The sequence below is a fragment of the Dromiciops gliroides genome, chromosome 6 (genome assembly GCF_019393635.1).
Source record: "Dromiciops gliroides isolate mDroGli1 chromosome 6, mDroGli1.pri, whole genome shotgun sequence".
In the NCBI taxonomy this organism is placed as follows: Eukaryota; Metazoa; Chordata; class Mammalia; order Microbiotheria; family Microbiotheriidae; genus Dromiciops; species Dromiciops gliroides.
The window spans coordinates 22,752,931-22,775,484 of NC_057866.1; the positions used below are offsets into that span (position 1 = coordinate 22,752,931).

At 39.4% G+C, this 22,554-nt stretch overlaps 1 protein-coding gene across 2 annotated transcripts in view; it reads left to right on the forward strand.

Moving 5' to 3' along the window:
• The window catches only part of NUP160 (nucleoporin 160), a 48,322-nt gene that overhangs the window by 12,779 nt on the left and 12,989 nt on the right, over nucleotides 1-22,554 (forward strand). For both annotated transcript variants that reach the window (XM_043973289.1, XM_043973290.1), the window contains exons 12-28: nucleotides 2,741-2,824; nucleotides 3,311-3,481; nucleotides 3,677-3,776; nucleotides 4,037-4,202; nucleotides 5,062-5,189; nucleotides 5,294-5,454; nucleotides 6,654-6,787; nucleotides 7,042-7,112; nucleotides 7,396-7,555; nucleotides 8,902-8,971; nucleotides 12,743-12,841; nucleotides 13,337-13,456; nucleotides 18,238-18,333; nucleotides 18,487-18,581; nucleotides 18,658-18,754; nucleotides 18,849-18,954; nucleotides 21,550-21,710. In XM_043973289.1, the coding sequence (XP_043829224.1) occupies nucleotides 2,741-2,824; nucleotides 3,311-3,481; nucleotides 3,677-3,776; nucleotides 4,037-4,202; nucleotides 5,062-5,189; nucleotides 5,294-5,454; nucleotides 6,654-6,787; nucleotides 7,042-7,112; nucleotides 7,396-7,555; nucleotides 8,902-8,971; nucleotides 12,743-12,841; nucleotides 13,337-13,456; nucleotides 18,238-18,333; nucleotides 18,487-18,581; nucleotides 18,658-18,754; nucleotides 18,849-18,954; nucleotides 21,550-21,710 (2,019 nt within the window). The remainder of the gene's footprint in view (nucleotides 1-2,740; nucleotides 2,825-3,310; nucleotides 3,482-3,676; nucleotides 3,777-4,036; nucleotides 4,203-5,061; nucleotides 5,190-5,293; nucleotides 5,455-6,653; nucleotides 6,788-7,041; nucleotides 7,113-7,395; nucleotides 7,556-8,901; nucleotides 8,972-12,742; nucleotides 12,842-13,336; nucleotides 13,457-18,237; nucleotides 18,334-18,486; nucleotides 18,582-18,657; nucleotides 18,755-18,848; nucleotides 18,955-21,549; nucleotides 21,711-22,554) is intronic.

A 22,554-nucleotide genomic window follows, 5' to 3' on the forward strand; every position in this document is an offset into this window, starting at 1 on the left:
GTTTTTGGAGGCAGGATCAATAAGGCCTAGTAACTAATCAGCTACAGAAGGGGAGGGAGAAGTAAGAACTCTGTAGCACTTTAGCCTTAAAAATTGGAGAGTGGAGGAGGTTGGGGCATCTTTAGTAAAACCTCACTTGTCAAGGAAGGAATTCCTTATGAGGCAAACTCCCCAAGTTCCTGCCAGTGTTTCCTGGCTCTGATGCCATGAAACAGCTCCCACCAGTTTTCTTCATGTAACCTGCTTGCTTCCTTTCTATGTCTTCCCCAGTCTGTGCAGGTACACTTAATTTTTTTTTTTTGAACCTGGATAGAACTTGACCTTCCTTCCTATGAGATTCTGTCTCATTGATTTAAGCCCAGCATTTCAATCCCTTAGGGTGTTTGACTCAGTATTCTGTCACCTCACTTATTGTCTTTCTCAAGTTTATATCATTTGTAAAATAGTTAAGCATTTCCTCTGTTTTCATGAAAGGTGTTGATAAAAATGTTGAAACGAGGAAAGGCCAAGAACAGAGTCATGTGGTGATCTAAGGTATCTCCCTCTAGTTTAACACTACATGACTCGATTAACTAGTCTTTGATTACAGTTACCTAATAAATTGAAACGCCACCTAATCATACTATCATTTAACCCGTATTTTACTATCTTTCCTACAAGGATTCCATGAAAGTCTTTGTCACTTATAATGTTAAAGTCAAGTAGGACAGTCTGGATCTACCAGCCTAGATGTCAATAGTAGCAACCTACTACTTCCTTTTTCAGAAAAGGAAATAATTTTACCTGACTTGTTCTTCTATATTTTTGACATGTATAAGAAAACATGGTTTTACAAGCATTGATAGTTTCCCTTTTTTTAAATATAAGTTTTATTGTGTGACAAGTAAAATCTAGTGTTTGTGTCCTTACCTGCGCCCCCACCCCCCCGGGGGAGGGGGGCCAGCCAGATTTTACTTATAAATTAGAAATTTCAGCAACAGTGTTTGGGCCTGAAGCATTTATTAAAGTATATTAGAGGTTAGTAAAGATAGAGCATGTGGAGTACAGAAAGAAAAGCCTATCTCCCTTAGGGTTCAGAATCAACTCTTCTCCTTTCCTTTCTGCCACCAACCCGAGGTCCAGGAACAAAAAAGGACAGAGCCAGGGAGCTAGCCTCCCTTCCTGCTTCCTGTCTCCTTCCCCGGAAGGGGCCATCCTTCAAGCTCTTTGGTTGAGGGTGGTCTCGTGGTGATGTTGGAGTCCACAGCCTCTGAGAATAACACCCCACCCAGGGCTGGTCAGGTGTTAATCAACCTTAAGTAGGTTCTCAGTCAGTCTATCAGGCTCACCCAATTCAATCAATTCCATACCATTCTTCAGGTGGGGCTCCTGGGCATCTGCCAAATCCCATTAGTTTCTCACAATTGATATCTTTTATTTTTACATCACAGTCATTTCTGGATATGCTTTGCCTTCCCACCACACTCTGGGAATTGATTCCTCCCTCATAAGAAAGAAAAATAATTAAGCAAAACCAGCTAATACGTTGGTGTTGTTGCAGTTGTTCAGGTAGATGAACACTTTTTGAAATCATTTAGAGAGACTGGGAAACCGGCTTCTAAGGCCCCTTCCAATTAAACTGTTTGCATTTTTTCTTAATTAGGTTTATTAAGAATTATATAGCTAAAATTTCTTTTTAAAAATATATTCTGATATTGTAAATGGTATATCTTTTTAGTCTTTACCCATGAGATCATCGCAGTATTTTTTCACTAAGCTGTTTGGAGTCTGAGGTATATTTTCTTAAAAGTTATTTGTGTTTTTATTTTATTGCTCTTTCTTGTTAGCTACTTAAGGTAGGGACTGTTTCTTGTTTACCTTTGTAACCCCTATAGCACTTAGCACAGAACCTTGCTTGCACCTAGTAGGTACTCTATAAATATTTATTGAATGTATTAGTGTCCAGTTATGCCCCGTATTTCCTTTCCTCACTAATACAAACTTCAAGATGACGTGGTCGATTTCTCCCAAGGTTCCTGTCACTTCCACATCGCCAACCAGTCCTTGTTGGTCAGAATTAAGTCTAGAATAGCAGTATTCTTCATTGCTTCCTCTACCTTCTGAGAGATGAAATTGTCAACAAGGCAAGTCAAGAATTTCAGATGCTCTACTTTTAGCAGAATTAGATTTCCAGCCGACGTCGAGATTATTGAATTCTTCATTATTGGTATAGCTTGCCTCTATACCATTTTTTTTTTTTTTAGTAAGGCAATTGGGGTTAAGTGACTTGCCCAGGGTCACACAGCTAGTAAGTGTTAAGTGTCTGAGGCCAGATTTGAACTCAGGTACTCCTGAATCCAGGGCCGGTGCTCTATCCACTGTGCCATCTAGCTGCCCCCTCTATACCATTTTTTAATCTGTATGAGGAAGACATTATTCTTATCTTCTCTCTGGCTGGGTGTTCTGTAGTATATCACCACAATATTGCTTGTGGTTCTAACCTAAATGGTTTCAACACTTTAGTATTAATCACTTTCTGTATGGATACATAGAAATCAGGTGTAAACAAAACTGATTTTATTTTACAAAAATGTTGCTTACACAATTTTTCAGGAAGATGATACGTGTCGTAGAAAGCAAGTATACCTGTTTTCCACAATACATTTTCATGCACTGTTATATGCCATCTGAATTGTAATGTTGTGATTAGGTTTGGAGTATTGTATGATATACAAAAATGTCATTTTTTATGTTTGTTTAGATTTTCCGTCGAGGAACAGAGAGGAATTTGGATCTTTCCTGGAGTGAGCTAAAGAAAGAAGTTACTTTAGCTGTTGAAAATGAGGTGAGAATTGAGTAGAAAAAATAGGACTTTAAATAGCCTTACATCTTTTTCATCAATGTTAGTAAGAAAATAACTTTACTTTTATTAGTAAGAATGGTTTACTATGTGAACTTTTAAATTAGAAATTCGTAGCTAAATTTATACTTCTCCAGTGCAGGAAGAAGTGAGACCAATATTAAGTCATTCTTGTCTCTAGCTCCATTTGAACTACATTTGTTTTAAGTCTTTTTTTTTGTTTGTTTGTTTTTGAGGCAACTGGGGTTAAATGACTTGCCCAAGGTCACACAGCTAGTAAGTGTCAAGTGTCTGAGGCCAGATTTGAACTCAGGTACTCCTCAATCCAGGGCCAGTGCTCTATCCACTGCACCACCTAGCTGCCCCTGAACTACATTTGTATAGAACTTTTTTTAATGAGAGAGATTTATTATTTTAGGTAGAATGTCATGAGCTGCACTAATATTTTTATTTTATTCATTCTCCTGCCAGCTCCAGGCAAGTGTAACAGAGTACGAATTCTCACAGGAAGAGTTCCGACAGTTACAAGTTGAATTCTGGTCCAAGTTCTATGCCTGCTGTCTTCAGTACCAAGAAGCACTCTCACGGCCCCTTGCACTGCATATGAATCCTCACTCAAATATGATGTGTCTGTTAAAAAAAGTAAGGCTTAGACGCATGCTAAAGGACTTCTTCATTGGAATCTCGTGAATGTTCATCTGCTACCTTGTAATTCCTCTCTAACCACATTGTAATCATCTGATTTTCATGTAGAAATGCTATTCGTTTGGAGTTAGAGATTATTCCCTATTTTTCTTTTGAGTATTTTAAAATTAACCAGAAGATTCACATTTCCAGGGGTTCCTGTCTTTTCTTGTGCCCTGTGCCCTAGTGGATCATCTCTATCTCTTGCCTGATGAAAATCTTTTGACAGAGGATGAGACCACCATTTCTGATGGTAACAGTAATTGTTCCCTTTTTTAATCCCCTTCTTCAGCCTTTTAGTCACTATTCTTATTTTAGATAGATACGGAAAACTTGCCACCACTACATTGTCTGGAAAAACCTTTGCTATCATAGGTTTTCAAGCAAAACTGATTGGGCCCAAATGTTTTCAACCTTTCATGTTTGTGAAAATTGACAACTCTGCCTATTTAAAAAATACTATCCATTACTATTCACATCTTTAATGTTAAGTGAGAGTTCTTTTCTTTATAGATTTAGACATTGCACGTGATGTCATATGCCTTGTCAAATGCCTCCGGTTGATTGGGGAATCCATTTCTCTGGAGATGGCATTCATGATGGAAATGGCTTGCTATCACCTTCAGTCTCCAGAGAGGGCTGCAGAACAGATTCTGGAAGACTTGATCGCGAATGATGTGTAAGGGAGAACTTAGGGTAAAGTCTGTTTCATAATGGAGATTTTGTCATCTTTGGTACTAAAGTAATATAGTAGAAATACATTTCAGATGGGGACTATGTAAAATGATCGAGCGTTATTACTAAGGACATGAGTTAATTTATGTGTGGGAAAACCAGCAAATGATTTTACATGTATGAAAACAGACCTACATGTTATCATCAGAGTCATTAACTACAACAGCATCTTAAGGATTCTTCCTATGAACAATAAGTAAAAATGTTCTCTTCTCCACTGATGTTGGCTTTTCTGAGAAGCCAAAGGAAACAAGTAATTACTTGGCATATCGTGCCTGAGGGCAATTCTTAACTCTTCTTAAACCTTTGTTAAAAATCGTTAAAGGGGGCAGCTAGGTAGCGCAGTGGTTAAAGCACAGCCCTGGATTCAGGAGGACCTGAGTTCAAGTCTGGCCTCAGACACTTGACACTAGCTGTGTGACCCTGGGCAATTCACTTAACCCCCATTGCCCCAGAAAAAAAAAAGACCAAAAAAAAAATCGTTAAAAAGATGACTCTTAGTGGGGCAGCTAGGTGGTGCAGTGGATAAAGCACCAGCCCTGGATTCAAGAGGACCTGAGTTCAAATCCGGCCTCAGACACTTGATACTTACTAGCTGTGTGACCCTGGGCAAGTCACTTAACCCTCATTGCCCCACCATCGCTCTGCCCCCCCCCCCCCAAAAAAAAAAACAACAAAAAAAAAACAAACACAAAAACTCTTGGATCATATGAATGGCTCGCCTGCTTCTTAGGATGTTTTGTTTGAAGTCCTTTAGTACTGCACTGTCATTGGTCAAAAGGGTTCTCTTTCTGTCCCTACAGAGAAAATGTGATGGAAGATATCTGCAGTAAACTTCAGGAGATCAGGAATCCAGTCCATGCAATTGGACTTCTTATACGGGAAATGGACTATGAGACTGAAATAGAAATGGAAAAGGGGTTTAATCCCGGTAAGTAACATAAGAGTAAGCATTCTCCTTCAGTTAAAAAAGAAGTCACATTTATTGCCAACACAGCTCCATTACTGGATGTTTCTTTATTTTCCTTGTTGCAGCTCAGCCTCTTCATGTTCGAATGAACCTCTCTCAGCTTTATGGCAGTGGTACAACGGGGAATGTGGTTTGCCGAGGTGTGTGTAAAATTGCTAGCACTCGCTTCCTTATCTGCCGAGACCTACTGATTCTCCAGCAGCTATTGATGAGGCTAGGAGATGGTGTAAGTATGACTTCAGAAGGCTCGGGCAGGTGCCCATACATAACACAGTCACGAGTTGTGAGGGAAGTCCAGATCCCCTTTCTCCACTCACATTAGTATCCTGCTGCTATTTGTAAGGTAGCAAGGAAAACTTAGGGAAGGGACTTCAAAGGATGGTATTCCCATCTTGACTTAGACTGTGACACTAGGGAACTTAGAGCTTTTACCTCCGTGTTGTAAAAGAAGCCTGGACTGTTAGAATTGGCATCCCCTGGGAGAACCTCTGCTGAGGTCCTAAGAGAAGTGACTCGGGCAGATCCAGTGCTGGGAACCAGGTCCCTTGAGCCTCCACTTTTCTTCCCACCACCCCACCCTACCTCTCATCTGTGAAACCAAAATCATAACCCTTCCACTTCACAGAAGTCTTATAAAGACCTGAGATGTCTCGGGATTTTCTGAGTTCCATCTACTACGTATCTTGTACAAGAGATGATTGTCACCTCAGAAATTTCAAGCAATGCTATCATGGCAGCTAATCTATGCCAGTGTCTTTTTATTTTAAATAAGGTGTTTAAAAGAGACTAGAGGGGCAGCTAGGTGGCACAGTGGATAGAGCACCGGCCCTGGAGCCAGGAGGACCTGGGTTCAAATCCGGCCTCAGACACTTAACACTTACTAGCTCTGTGTGACCCTGGGCAAGTCACTTAACCCCAATTGCCTCACTAAAATAAATGAATAAATGAATGCATGAGACTGTATACTTACTCCAGAGAGATACTAAATTGGCCTGTTAAATACATCATTCAGGATGAAAATTTTAAATTCCCACAATATAGCAATAAAGTGAATTTTCGCCCTAGTCACTAAAGCAGGCAGCAAGTCTTTGTCAAGCATTTAGTCTATGATTAGGAAAACACTACCGTGTATAAAAACATTCCGTCGTCTCTCTAATCTTGTGCCCAGGGCCTATCATCACAATGAGTGGATCAGGACTAAAATGTGTTGACTTAATTTTCTAAGGAGTAGGAAATGGGTAGTTTAGAGACCCATGTTAAGTGAGCTACACTTAAACTTTATTTAATGTCTCTTACCTGATAGACTTTCTGGTCTTGGATCAATAAGTCATAAGCATGTTGCTTTTCTGACATCATGTCCCCTCTTACAAATGATTGTCATTTTAGCTCTGAACATTAAAGTTCATCATCCTTTTCTTTCCTTAGGTACTTTTGGGAGGGAATCAACTATTCCAGTCTCAGCAAGACCTTCTCCATCGGACAGCGCCCTTGCTATTGTCATACTACCTCATTAAGTGGGGAAGTCAGTGTTTGGCATCTGAGGTTCCAATTGATACACTGTGAGTCTTTTTTTTTTTTAAGTTTGTTAGTTGCAATAGATCCCACTAGAGTTTTGAGGTTTCTAAATACTTTACATATATTAGGATTTGACTCTAGTGTTGCAGCTTAATTTGTTTATGATTTGTCTACTATTTTTCTTCATGCTGGAGATTCAGAATTTCTTTGCTTGTCCAATAATTTAGAGAGGTTATTTTGATACTTCGGGTCTCTTGGTTTAAAAAGATGTGTTAAACGAGCATTTCTCCTTCTCTAGGGAGTCCAATCTACAGCATTTATCAGTCTTAGAGCTGACAGACACCAACACTTTGACGTCACATAAACTTGGTAATTATGTGGCCCTTTTTACTTCACTTTCAGTATTGACTACTTGGGCTTTAAAGTAGGGGGCAGCTAGGCGGTGCAGTGGATAGAGCACCAGCCCTGGATTCAGGAGGATCTGAGTTCAAATTTGACTTCAGGCACTTGACACTTACTAGCTGTGTGACCCTGGGCAAGTCACTTAACCCTCATTGCCCCACCAAAAAAAAAATTAAAATAAAATGATCTTACATAATTGCAGCAGTCATCTCCCAGCGACTCATGACATCTTCTACCTTTTGTTTTTTAGTATCGAACCCTCAGACAATTGTAGAGTTATTTTTCCAAGAAGTGGCCAGAAAACACATCCTATCTCATCTCTTCTCCCAACCAAAGGCGCCTCTTACTCAGACTGATGTGAATTGGCCTCAGCTGATTACTACAATTACTAATTATTTCTTACAGCTTTTGTATCCTTTTATTCTAAAGCTTCTTGGAAATTTTCTTCTTCCTACCTCAAGGATGTCATGTTGCATAATGTAAGTTTGTGATGAATTAATTGAAGATGTTATTCCTGATTTGCCGTCATTGGGCATAAGATGTGCACTTAGATTTTTTTTCCCCTCTTAGTGGTTCATCTATATTCCAATATCTGGATTCCTTTTACTGCTGAGGACACATGTGTGGCATTCAGGGTGTTTTCAGTGACACTAGCCTAGAGCAGAGGTTAAACTACTTCATACAAACATTATGTTTATGACATTAGTCTGACTCAGTCCACCAAATGCTTGTTAAGTTTATAGTAGGCTGTGTGCAAGGCCTCTTGAGGGCCTGTACCAGGATTGAAAATGAAATGGGCCTGGCCCTCAAGGAACCGAGTTCTCCTGAAATGAGGGTGGAACAGAGACAGCATGTAAAAACATAAGAACATTGAGGAGGGGGAGGGCTGCTAGGTGGCACAGTGGATAGAGCACTAGCCCTGGATTCAGGAGGACCTGAGTTCAAATCCAGCCTCAGACAATTGACACTAACTGTGTGATTCTGGGCAAGTCACTTAACCCCCATTGCCCTGCCAAAAAACAAATAAACAACAAAGAACATACAGGGGACTTTGAGAAGAGAAGTAGCACAAAAAGACTTGCTGTTAATGCCTCAGTTGAGCCCCAAGGGGGTGAGGAATATGGCTAACATGTTATCTGTATATAAAAGGAGGAGATGTAGCAAAAGTTCAGGAAGCAGCTCAGATCCCATTTGGCAAGTGATGGAATGTAGGGTGTGATAAGGCTGGAAAGATGAGGAGGGGCCAGATGGACAAGAAACATGATTTACTAACCAGCTGAGCTAGCCATTATGGACAGGTTATACGATGGCTAAACACTTCGTGTTTACCTCCTTAATGTAATTATTTGATGTTATCTACTATTTTTACCTCTTATTTGTGAAGAGAACACATATGTCAGAGAGGCAGAGTGACATAGTAAATAGAGCACTAGACTTGGAGTCAGGAAGATCTGCATTCAAATTCCACCAAGCTGTGTGACTTTTGGCACGCCACTTATCTTCTCTGAACCTCAGTATCCTCATCTATAAAATAGGCATCATTGTAACACCTCTTGTGTTCTTAGGATGAAATGAGAGTAGATATAAAGCTTTTTGCAAACCATAAAGCATTAAGCAATTATTAGCTCTCCTTCACTCTATTTATTTCATTTTTTTAAATGATTTTTCAAAAGCTTCTATGTTGTGGCTTATTCTGTAGTGCACATTTAGTTCTTCCAGTAAAGGTGAAAGGACCTCTTCCTTAGCTAATGATTAGGTGGCCTAGCAATCCTGGATGCGTCTTCCCAGAGTGTTTGATGGGAAGCTGTCAGTACACACAGTTACAGGTAAGTTCAATATTTCACATTTGTTCATTTGAGTTAGCAAGGTCATTTTCTGAATTATATATTTGAAGATAATTACGTATCTTTCACATCCTCTTTAGTCACACAAACAGCTCTCTATTACTATCTTTCATCAATGTATATTACAGGGTTTGGGGGCTGGAGTGGGAGGGGTGTCAGAACTCACCCCCAAAGTCAGTTGCTTTCTTTTTCCCTACAATATCGTTCTCAAGAAGTTAGCCTTACACATTATATCTTTACCCTGATTCCTTTTACCAAGGTCTATTTTCACATGGGAAGCTGAGTCTTATATGTAAAATAACAAACCTTCTACCATATAGATACAAATAGAATCATCACGAATCATTGAAATCCACTTTTTAAAAAAACTTTTCATATAACAGTGAATACCAAAATTTGGAAACCTGCTAAATTTGTAATGGAAATGTGGATTCTTCTCTGACTTGTTAAAAAAAAAAAATTGATGCCTTTTGACAGCATAATCATTTTCTAATATGTCCCCTGCCCTGCTCCCTTCTGTGTAACACAGAAAAATGGTGAAGGGGAGGATCCATGTCTGACAGAGTATACAACATTCTCTATTCATAGTTCTCATCCTATAGAACCAAGATCAGTAATTAAAATTCACTTGAGTTTATATGCTTTTTAGCCTTGTTTCTATTTGCATTGTTGTAGTAGTTTTCTCCAATACTTTCTTCATTCTTTATCTCAATATACTTTGTCCTATGCTTCTCTGACTTCCTCATTTTTGTCATGACTTACTGTGCAATAATATTCCATTACGTCTGTGTACTAAATTTGTTCAGCCATTCCCCAGTTGATAGGAATTTTCTATTTTTGGTCCAATTCATTGCTACAGGAGAGTGTATACAGAATCTTATTTTCTGTCTGCAACCTTAGGTTATATGCCTGGTGGCACAGTGGATAGAGCTCTGGCCCTGAAGTTGGGAGGACCTGAGTTCAAATCTCATCTCAAACACTTATTAGCTGTGTGACCCTAGGCAAGTCACAACCCCAATTGCCTTAAACATCTGGGGTCATCTCCTATAGTCCTAATCTATATTTTGCCACTGAACCCAGATGGCTCTGGAGGAGAATGAGGTTGGTGACTTTGCACAGCCCTGCCTCACTTCATTCCAATTCAGTGCAAGTCATAACATCCCCCTGATGTCACAGTCCTCTTGGAGAATGCAGGACAAACTACAACATATGTCTAGTCGTGGGAATGCTGGGTCAAAATAGATGAAGGGTTTAGTGATTTTCCTTGCGTGATTTTGAATTGGTTTCTCAATGATGAGGCCTATTCTCAGCTCTAGCAGAAGCACATTCATGTTCCTGTCTCCCCATAGCTCCTCCAGGTTGGGCAGTTTATTGCTCTTATTGTCGCTAATGTGATGGGACTGAGGTAGAACCTCAGAGGTGTTTTAATTTTATTCCCCTTATATAGAATCAGGAACGTTTTTTTCATAAATTAATTTCCTTTTTTTTGTGTATTTTGACAAGCTTTTTTGAAGCAACTGGGAAATCCAAATAACAGGATCAAAACTTAGTCACCCATTGATCTACCAACATATACCAGTGATGGGAAGAAATCAAAACTGGTGCTTGGTTCATGAAGTTCAGTATGTTTTTCATCCCTGGCTCCAAGGCAGTGATTAGACTCACACACACTTAAATGGTGCCTGACAGTTTCCAAAGCACATTCTTCCCTACAGCTTTATGAAATAGTCATCATCCCCATTTTATGGAGAGCAGTGAAGGTGACACGCATTCATTAAGCACCATGTTCCAGGCGCTGTGCAGAGTGCTTCACAAATTTGACCTCATGTTATTTTCTCAGTAACTCTGGTAGGTGCTGTCATTATCCCCTTTTATAGCTGAGGAAACCAAGGAATATAGGTTGATTGCCCAGGGTCACACAGTTGGTAATGTATGAGAGGCTTTGAACTCGGGTCTTCCTAACTCTAGGCCCAGCCTTCTATCCACTTCACCACCAAATGCCTAGATGAGAAACACTTTCTCAAAGGTTGTCACAGGCAGCTAGGTGGTACAGTGGATAAAGTACCAGCCCTGGATTCAGGAGGACCTGAGTTCAAATCTGGCCTCAGACACTTGACACTTAATAGCTGTGTGACCCTGAGCAAGTCACTTAACCCTCATTGCCCTGCAAAAACAAACAAAACAACAACAACAAAAGTTGTCACTTCACAAAATCAATGCAGCCAAAATTGGGGGACAGGATTATAGCAAGTTTCTCAGATAAAGGCCTTGTTTCTCAAATATATAGAGAACTGAGACATTTATAAAAATAAAAGCCATTCCCCAGTTAATAAATGGCCAAAGGATAAGAATAGGCAGTTTTCAGAAGAAAAAAATCAAAGCTAACAATAGTCACATGAAAACATGCCTAAATCACTACTGATCAGAAAAATGCAAATGAAAACAACTCCAAGATACCACCTCACACCTATCAGATTGGCTGACATGACAGAAAAGAAAAATGACAATTGCTGGAGGGGATGTGAGAAAATTGGGACACTAATACACTGTTGATGGAGTTGTGAACTGTTCTAACTTTTCTGGAGAACAATTTGGAACTACAATCAAAAATGCTTTCACACTGTGTATGCCCTTTGACCCAACAATAACAGTACCAGGTCTGTATCCCAAAGAGATCAAAGAAAAGGGAAAAGGACCTATGTGTACAAAATATAACAGCTCTTTCTTCAAAGAATTTGAAACTAAAGGGAAGCCCATCAATTGGGGGAATGGATGAACAAATTGTATATGATTCTGATAGAATACTATTGTGCTATAGGAAACAATGAACAGGATGGTTTCAGAAAAACTGGAGAAGACTTATGAACTCAGGCAAAATGAAGTGAGCAAAACCAGGAGAAAGTTGTACACAGTAACAGCAACATTATAACAAAAATCTACTGTTAAAGTTTTAGCTGTTCTGATCAAAACAATGATCCAAGATGATTTCAAAGGACCCAGAATGAAAAATGATATCTACCTACAGAGAGAAAACTGATAAATTCTCAGTGTAGATTAAAGCATACTTTTTTCATTCTTCTTGCCTTTTTTTTTTTTTTGCTTTTTTGAGGTTTTTTTCGATATGCCTAATATGGAAATGTTTCACATGCATCATTAATATCATATAGCTTGTCTTCTCAATGGATGGTTGAGGAATAGGAAGAAGGGAGAGAATTTAAAACACAAAATTTTTTAAGGGTATATTTTAGGGACAGCTAGGTGGTACAGTGGATAAAGCACCGGCCCTGGATTCAGGAGGACCTGAGTTCAAATCCGCCTCAGACACTTGACACTTAATAGCTGTGTGACCCTGGGCAAGTCACTTAACCCCAATTGCCTCACTAAAAACTAAAAAAAGAAAAGAAAATGGATGTTATAAATAAGTAAAAATTGAACTGTTATGACTTATCCACAACTAGATACCTTGTAAGCATTGGTGGGAGCAGGACTCAAACTTAGGATTTTTGATACTAACCTTTGTGTTATTTCTCACAGTAATCACACTCATGTCATGCTTCAAAGTTGACAGTGTGCTTCTCTCAAGGCCCCAACAGGTAGAGAGTGCAAATATCAGCCTTCTTTGCAGAACAGTTTCCTGAGACAGAGGCACTCTAGTCTCCTGGCTTTTAATTCAGTTTTCTTTATACCTGGCTCACTCGATTCTTGCTTTACTTTTTTCCTTTTCTAATAAGAGAATTCTTTTTTTACTTTAAGGAATACATTCGCCTGCTACAGCCTTGGTGTCAAGTGAGTGTTGGTTCCTGTCGCTTTATGATGGGACGGTGCTACCTGGTTATGGGAGAAGGACATAAGGTAAATTCAGTCTATTCTTTCTGCTTGGTTAATTGCGGGGAGGATCTGGTCGCAGTAAGAAACTTTGTTGTTTGCTGTGAAGAGTCACTGGATTGTCTTGTTTGACAGATCTCAAAGACTTCTTTCTGGTCCCAGTCACTAAAGCGCCTGCTTTCATTTGCTGCAGTCTCATGTTGTGCTTAGGAGTGTTGTAGTGAGGGTGGAATGAGCATGGTGCCTGGCACATAGCAATTGGGAGAAATGGTTTTTGTAACTAATTTTTTTTTTTTTTGCTGGGCAATGAGGATTAAGTCACTTGCCCAGGGTCACACAGCTAGTGTCAAGTGTCTAAGGCTGGATTTGAACTCAGGTCCTCCTGAATCAGGGCTGGTGCTTTATCCACTGCACCACCTAGCTGCCCCCCATATTTCTAATTGTCACACAGATACTCAGTAAAGCTAGTTCCCTTCCTCTTCCCCGCCTTGTAATGCACTTAACTTTCCTTTGTTTCCTTAGGCTCTGGAATGTTTTTGCCAAGCTGCATCTGAAGTGGGCAGAGAAGAATTCTTAGATCGATTGATCCGCACAGAGGATGGGGAGGTGGCTTCTACTCCCCGACTACAGTATTATGATAAGGTATTAAATCTTATAAAATGTCATCCTTTCTGATTTCCTGGCACATGTATAGTTATATTGCTGTGTCTTGGGAAAGTAGGGAGAGTTCTGTGTAAATGTAAATATTGTTATGTTGTTAGTCACTAGACCTCCAAGTGAAAAGAATGAATTGCCAAGGGAAAATGCAAGTGTTAGAATGTTAGTTACTGAGTTGTTACAGGCTCAGTGACATTCCCAAAGCAATTGCTGTTTCCCAGTAGAGAGAGAGAGCTGACACCACTCAGTGCTCCATCCCAGGCATATCTTAACAAGCTCCAAAGTTTTCAATTTGTTTCGTCATTGGTAAAGATGAGTAGCAACAAAATGAAACCAAATTTACTATTTCTCCATAAATTGAAATTCAGTGCAAAATTATTCAGCTGCTAATAAATTCAAAGAGCTTACGACTTCTGAGTTGATAAAACATGTTAGTATCCAGCATAAATCATCTGTCACCTTCATCTGTGCACCCGTAGCCATCCGTAGAATTGTTTTTGTGAACTTAGATGAGAACGGAGAGACTAAGCTAAGGTATTACAATAAGAGGCACTAAAAATGCCCGCCTGCCTCCTCACAGACCAAACCCTGCCAAAAACCGAACAAGAACAAAGAGAAATGCCCCCGCCAAGAAAAAGAAACAAAAAAGTAGCAACCACAACCAAGCCAAAGAGGCCAACCAAATGAAAAGGTACCAGAAAGCAAGAGAAAGGCAGCAGTAGAAGATCTGAGAGGTGCCCTCAGCCAGGTGGCACGGCCAAGAAGTGAAGCAAAAACTTGGAATTCCAAAAAGATCAAAATATCAAGCAAGAGAACTTGAAGAAAGCCAAAATGACACAATCTCAACAAAACAAAACAAAACACAGCCACCAAATTCATAGTTTTTTGCCTCACCGTTAAAGTTTTTTTAAAGTGGATGCTACATTTATTTTTTTCTTATATATTTCTTTTGTTCAGTATTTCCCAATTACATGTAAAAAAAATTTTAACTTACATTTTTTAAAAATGTTGAGTTCCACATTCTCTTCCTCCTTTCCGCACCTCCCTTATCCATTGAGAGGGCAAACTAGATGATATCACATATACATGTGAAGCCCTACAAAACATATTTCCATATTAGCCATGTCGCAAAAGAAAAGAAAAGAAAAAAAATATATCAAAAAATAACCCACAGACCAAAAAGAAAAAAAAGGAGAAAAAAAGTATGCTTCAATCTGTACTCAGTTCATCAGTTTGCTCTCTGGAGGTGGATAGCATTTTTCATCCAGGGTCCTTTGGAATTGTCTTGAATCGTCTTGATCAGAACAGCTAAACCTTTTACAGTAGACCATTGTTAAAATATTGCTGTTACTGTATGCAACTTTCTTCTGGTTCTGCTCACTTCATTTTGCATGAGTTCATATAAGTCTTCCAGATTTCTCCAAAACCATCCTGCTCATCATTTCCTGTAGCACAATAGTACTTCCTCACAATCACATACCACAGCTTGTCGATTCATTTCCCAAGTGATGGACATCCCCTTAGTTTCAAATTCTTTGCCACCACAAAAAGCTGTTATAAATATTTTTGTACACATAGGTCCTTTTCCCTTTTCTTTGATCTCTTTGGGATACAGTAGTGGTACTGCTGGGTCAAAGGGTATGCACAGTATGATAGCATTTTTGGCTATAGTTCCAAATTGCTTTCCAGAAAGGTTGGAACAGTTCACAACTCCATCAACAGTGTATTAGTGTCCCAATTTTCCCACATCCCCTCTAGCATTTGTCATTTTTCTTTTCTGTCATGTCAGCTAATCTGATAGGTGTGAGGTGTGGTACCTTAGAGTTGTTTTCATTTGCATTTTTCTGATCAGTAGTGATTTAGGCATGTTTTCATGTGACTATTGATAGCTTTGATTTCTTCTTCTAAAAACTGCCTGTTCCTATCCTTTGACCATTTATTAACTGGGGAATGGCTTTTATTTTTATAAATTTGCATCAGTTCCTTATATATTTGTACTACATTTATTTCTAAGCTGGATATGAGTGGAATAGATTGTCCAGTCTGTTGGAAAATACACAGACCCAGTCCAGCAATCACTGACCTCCCAGAAAACTTAGACAAACAAAAAAATCTAGAAACTAAATACGAGTAAACCATCAAAGCAGATTGCTCAGAATTGGCAAAAAGAACCAGCAAAACACAAGAAAAAACTCAAGTGTCAATGTGCATGGGCAATATCATAATTAAATTATATTACAAGAATAAGGAAAAAAATATAACCAAAAGTGCCTAAATAACTTAGTAAGAAAAGATAGCTTGGATCCTAGTGGAATGTTCAAGGAGGTCCCAGGGGGATCACAGAAATCGAAATGCAGTGTGTTCAGAGTCATGAAGTGTGAACCAGCCTGCAAAACTCAGCGTGTTATAGGAAAGCTGGGATGGATGGAGACTGGTGTTTGAGAAGGAAACGAACCTAGAGGCCTATCCTCTTAAATCTTCAGACAACCTTGGATGAGGCTCGTGGCCAATAAGGTAAGTGTTTAAATTCATCTAAACTAGCTGCTAACAAAAGTGTTTCATTATTGACTAAATCTCTAAAGTTTTCAAAAAACGTTGCTTGGAGTAATAGGGAAGGGGAAGAAGAATATTTAAGAGGGTAAAAAGCAATTTGGAGAGTGATCCCAAAGTGAAACCTGTCTCTTCGAGAAAAGCGAGTCTAAGTTAAAGTGAGCTAGAACACAAGCTGAAGGGCCTTGTGCTCAGTGTGCTTCTCTTCAATTTGACTAATAAGAGAAGCTGTGTCAAAATGACTAAAAAGACAAGTGCTACAATTATAACCCTAAGTACAAATGGACTGAGCTGCTTCATAAAATGAAAAGAGCCAGAGGAGAGCACTTTCATAAAATGAAAAGGCAGCCAGTTATAATATGATACTTAAAGAAAGTACTTTTAGCAAAGAAATAATAGATTCAGAATGAAAGGGTGGTCTGACATTTATCATGCCACTGTCAAGACACAAAAGAGCTTAAAAGGAATTAATGATGTGGTGCAAAATTGAATTTGCACCAGAAAGTCTATTAAAAGAGATAGAAAAAGATAATGCGATGCTAAAAGGTTTTTTTCAAAATGAATGTACCAGTCATATATATATATATATATATATATATATATATATTTTTTTTTTTTTTAAAACCTAATCTGTGGCAGATGTTATGAAGAACTTAGTCTTGCAAAAAGAAATAGATTGGGGGCAGCTAGGTGGTGCAGTGGATAAAACACAGGCCCTTGATTCAGGAGGACCTGAGTTCAAATCTAGCCTCATACTTACTAGCTGTGTGACCCTGGACATGTCACTTAACCCTCATTGTCCCACAAAAAAAAAGAAAGAAATAGCTTTTATTTCAGTCATTATTGAAGTTTTAAACCCATCAATATCAGTCAGTATATGATAAATCCAGCCAAAAAATAGGTAAGAGCAATTACACCACTAACCAGAGTATTAAATGTAATCACTGTAAGGAGGTAATTTGGTGAGAAAAAGGAAAAATTCTTCTAATTCCCAGAGGTCACAGGACTTAGATAAAAGTTGACATGTGCTGGCCCACAGAAGCAAATACAGAGAGAAGATGCCTTACCCTGACGGCTCTTCTAAACAAACCATAACCAAGTCACAGTATTCTTACTGCTTCTGCTACCTCTCCTCCTCCAAGAGCTGAAAGGACTCTTCAGGAAGCTAAAAAATGACTTAATAATGATGGGGTAATAGGGCAATTACATCAAAGATATATAACATTATTGCATAATAAAATCTATAGGGTGTAGCCAGAGGCACATTTGTAATGTTGGATGCCTAAAAAAAGTTCATTGAACTAGTAGCTTTAAAAAACACAGGAAAGGGGCAGCTAGGTGGCAAGGTAGATAAAGCACCAGCCCTGGATTCAGAAGGAGCCGAGTTCAAATCTGAACTTAGACACTTGATACTCACTAGCTATGTGACCCTGGGCAAGCAGAAAAAAATAAAAATGAAAATAAGATAACTGAAATGTTGACTTTTTTTTGAAGACAACAAAATTGTGAACTTTCACAGGCTATTTACCAAACCTCTACAAAGCATCATACTATAGTAACTCCTTCAAAACAGAAAGCAGGAAAAAAAGGTTACCCAATTCCACCTTCCACAAGGCACATATGATATTAATCCTTAAATTGCGCAGAGAGAAAACTGGGCCAACTCTAATGAGTATTACTGCAAAAATACTGACTGAAATACCAGTAAAAATGAAAGGAGGATCTAATCCTCTGTTCTTCTGAGAGGACTTTGCAGTTACAGATACTTCAAATAGCAGGCAGTATTTCTGTCCAGGCCCCCAGCTTCTCCAATCTCCATTTGCTTCTCCACCCTTTGGCTGTTTTATTGTTATATAATACATCCATCAAAGGAGTGAACAAGATTGAGCTCAAAATTAATTGATTCTTTAGATTTTTTTTAAACCAACATTATACCTGTCACAAATAATCAGGGTTTAGCAGCATGCAGATGACATCACTTTTATAATGTGTGAGAATGGAAGTGGAAGGAGTTTAAAACTCGACATTATGTGATAACTGTAGAAAGTAAGGAAAATGCAAGTGTCTGGTGGTATGCCTTGTCAGCTTAAACTTTTCTTATGTCTCCTTCGTTTTTCTAATTGGTTTTACAACCAAGTGCCTAATTCTATTTCAGTTTTATCATTCACTGCTTAAAATCACATTTGTGATGACAAAAATTTCTCCTCTTTCCTTAGGTTTTGCGGTTATTGGATGTGGTTGGTTTGCCTGAACTAGTGATTCAGTTGGCCACATTAGCAATAACTGAAGCAGGTGATGACTGGAAAAGCCAGGTAAGAAGAGTAAATTTCGGTTTTTCTTAATAACTTATATTGCTTTTTTTTTTATATCACCACGGTTTGCTGAGAATTTTATTTTTAACCTAAAACTTTGTACCATAATTGAGGGTTTTATACCTCTCTCCTTTTTCTTTATTTCATTTCTAGGCTACTCTGAGGACATGCATTTTCAAACATCATCTGGATTTAGGACACAATAACCAAGCATATGAGGCCTTAACTCAGAATCCAGACCCCAGCAGGTAAATAGTGAGTTATTCACCATTGCCTCTTGGCCCACAAAAGGAAGCTTGCCTGATATCTGCCTTTTTGTTCTAGGCAGCTGGATTGCTTGCGACAGTTGGTGGTAGTTCTCTGTGAACGGTCCCAGCTCCAGGATCTAGTTGAGTTTCCGTATGTGAACCTGCATAATGAGGTAATTTAGCCTGCCTGAGAGCACATTGGGAAGAACTGGGTGGCTTTGCCAGCTACTGCAAACTCACTCACCTGGCTTTTTGTCTGTCTCTCAGGTTGTGGGGATAATTGAGTCACGTGCCCGAGCAGTAGATCTGATGACTCACAATTACTATGAGCTCCTTTATGCCTTCCACGTCTATCGGCACAACTACCGAAAGGGTGAGGCCTTAGCGCAAACTCATTTTCATGGGGTGTCAGACTTGGCAGAAGCCATGAGTCGACCTTATTTTGATTTAGAGAACAGAAGTAGACTCACCTGAGGTCATGCCGCTGGGGAGGGCGAATACAAGGATTAGGCTTTGGATAGAAGAGATCAGTTCAAGAGATAGGGGGTCAGGGCAGCTAGGCGGTGCAGTAGATAAAAGCACCATAAAGCACCAGCCCTCCATTCAGGAGGACCTGAATTCAAATCCAGCCTCAGACACTTGACACTTCCTAGTTATGTGACCCTGGGCAAGTCACTGAACCCTCATTGCCCTGAAAAAAACCAACAACAACAAAAAAGAGATAGAGGGTCACAGAGTGAGGCGGGACCCCAGAGGTCATCTAGTGCAGTACCCCTTCCATTTTGTAGCTGAGGAAATGGTAACAGCTTAATAACTTGATCAAGGCACCTAATGGGCAGAGCTTGGGCAGCTCCATGACTGCAGTTACAAAAGTGTTGTACAGCATACCCCTTGTCTTTTGCTCTTATTTTACCACTAGGAATATTGGCATTTTACATGGGAAAATTGTAGCTAATTATGGGTAAAAATTATCCCTTTACATCCTTTATCTCTTGACCTGGAATATGCTATAGGATGAGGGCATAGAGCTGGAAGATCATTCCAGACGCCTCATTCTACAGAGCTGTAAATTAGGACCCTGAGATGTTAAAAGTTCCCTGAAGTCCCCTACGTAGTAAGTCTTGGAGCTGAGAGTCTGGACCACTTTCCACCACGCCTTTCCCTTGTGCTGAGTAGATGGTGTGACCCACTTAGAACACACTCCTGAGGACTGACCTTGGTTTCTGATGTGTGTGCTGTGTTCAGCCATTTACTCAGGCCAGAATTATTCAGAATATGTGAAGATTCAGATTATTTTGGGTGGCTTGTGAATGCCCGTACCCTTCTAGTGTTTCTTATTCTGAGCAATAGTGTGCTTCCCAGTCTCACCAAATGTGGAGTCATCCAAGGCTTTTTAAATTCCTACAAGGAATACTTTCCAGTTCGAAAGACATGATTTACTCTTCAGCTTCCCTTAGTTACATGCAAAATTCTTTTTTTTGTTTTTTGCGGGGCAATTGGGGTTAAGTGACTTGCCCAGGGTCACACAGCTAAGTAAGTGTTAAGTGTCTGAGGCCAGATTTGAACTCAAGTCCTCCTGAATCCAGGGCTGGTGCTCTATCTACTGTACCACCTAGCTGGCCCTGCAAAATTCTTAATATGAAATCAGTTTCAGGTTTAGTACTTGCCCAGAAAAGACCCTTGTGGCTTACTGAGTTCTTTCAAATTTCAAAGTCATTCCAAGGAAAAGAGAAGTGACTGCCTCTATTTTTAGATAATTTTTGACAAACTACAGTTATGCTTCTTCCTTGGGAGTGATTTTATTCTACGTCTACTTGAAAAATTCTTGCTGTCTGGGAAGAAACAAAAACATCTTTGGATTAGTCTTCAGTTTTATAGGGGAAAAAGGCTAGCTATATATATATATATTTTTTTTAATTCCAGTAGATTTATTTTGATGCAAAAGATACTTACCAAATAACACCAAAATGCCTTCATAAAGAGCATTCTGAACAATTCAGTTAGAGAAACCTCTTTATGGTCCTGAAATGATGGAACATTTTCCCCCTTGAGTAGATAGGCAGCCGGACCTTGGAGCCAGGATGATCTGGGTTCACATCGACTTCTGACGAAAATGAGCTGATGCTTTGGACGTGACATGTAACTTAGTACCTCAGGCAGTTCTCTAAGATTGTGACATTCAGAGAACGTGCCACCCTGTATTGGTAGAGTTTTCTCACCAGGAGGTTCCCATATCTGGTGATGTAACTGGTATGGATTCCCCAGGACCTTCTCCTCACCATGTCCTCCCCAAATGTCCTATTTCCTCTCACAACTCTGTAAGGTGACTATTACATGTATCTACATACATGTGTGTGCATGTATGTATGTATAATCATTCCATTTTACAGGTGAGGAAATAGAGGCTCAGTGAGGTCCAATGATTTACTCATAATCATATACCTAGTAAGTGTTAGAAGTGGGATCCAAATCTTGCTGTCTCCTGACTCCAAATTCGGTGCTCTTTCTACTAGGCCGTGCTGCCTTTAATGTCCTCTTGAAAAAATGAATTGTTGTTCTTGATTGAAAATCAAAGTTTTCATGAAGGATTGAAATTAAATAATTATAAAATGCTTTTTAATTTTAAAAATTCCATATTGTCAGTCTGGGAATGGTCCTTCTCTGGAATCTGTTGGACTCAAATGATGTTTTTAACAAGACATTTTCAGTTGTCTCTTTCAACCACTCTAACCAAAATCTCTATAATAAGATGGAGTCCTTTCAGTTCAAACATTTCTTCCCCAGGCCACACTTTTCCATACTGGGTTTCAAGGCTCTCTCTAAGGAGGGGGAACTAGCTTGGTACCACTCTGGCACCTGAAAAATCAGAAAACATAGACTTCATTGTGTGCTTGTGGAAGGTAGCACTGCAGCACAGGAGGAAAGCACTGGCTGTCATTCTGAAGTCTCATCTGTCCTTGTCCCACAGCTGGCACGGTGATGTTTGAGTATGGCATGCGTCTTGGCAGAGAAGTCCGCACTCTCCGGGGACTGGAGAAACAAGGCAACTGTTACCTGGCTGCCATCAACTGCCTACGGCTAATCCGTCCAGAATATGCATGGATTGTGCAGCCAGCACCTGGGGCAGTGGTACAGAAATGTTCTCTTTCAAATTTTCTGTTGTTTTTACTAACAACAAGAACAGTAATGTTCTTTCATGTGTAACACAGCCACATCTATTATTTCATTTTATTTTTTCTAATTTAAAGTTTCTCTCTTTGGGCTTTTTCTTATTTAATGGCATTACAGTAGTTATACATGTTTTTGTCCATTTAATTCTCCTTCTCATGATGATTTTAACCATCCAAACTGTCAACCAGCAGTCACTTTTCCTAATACCACGTTAGCAAGAAGGTGAAAAATGTTTATTGATTATCTATCTGTTCTGCCCCGATTACATATATGTTCATGAAGTTAATGTTAGCACCTGCCTGTAAAATTTTCCTTTAATGATGATGAATTTGCTTAGATCCATTCTCATTCTTTGCCCAGTTCCTACTGTGGCCAAAGACATGGATACCCCACTCGTCCTTGCCAGCTGCCTTGCAAATGCAGTGGAGTACATGGCCTTGGAACCAAACAAAGCTAACTGTACTCTGTGGGGATCAGACCCAAGGCCAGGACACCTAAACACCATGTTCTAACCACCCACTCAAGGGAACCAAACCCATCTTTATTTGGCCTTCATCATTAGAGAGCCCGTGCCGGCAAATGGTGCCCAATCAATGTACTGGAGAGTATATGCTGACGGAGCTCTAATGCATGAAGCAGCAGGGGGAAAGTGATTTTTTTCTTTTCAGAAATAGATTTTTGTTATTTTTTGTTCTAACATTGCCTAGATTTCACTGTTCCACCCCTAGCCATCCCTTATAACAAATAATTTTTAAAAGGAAGAAGAGAAAATAATTCCATAAAAGATATCAACAGACATGGC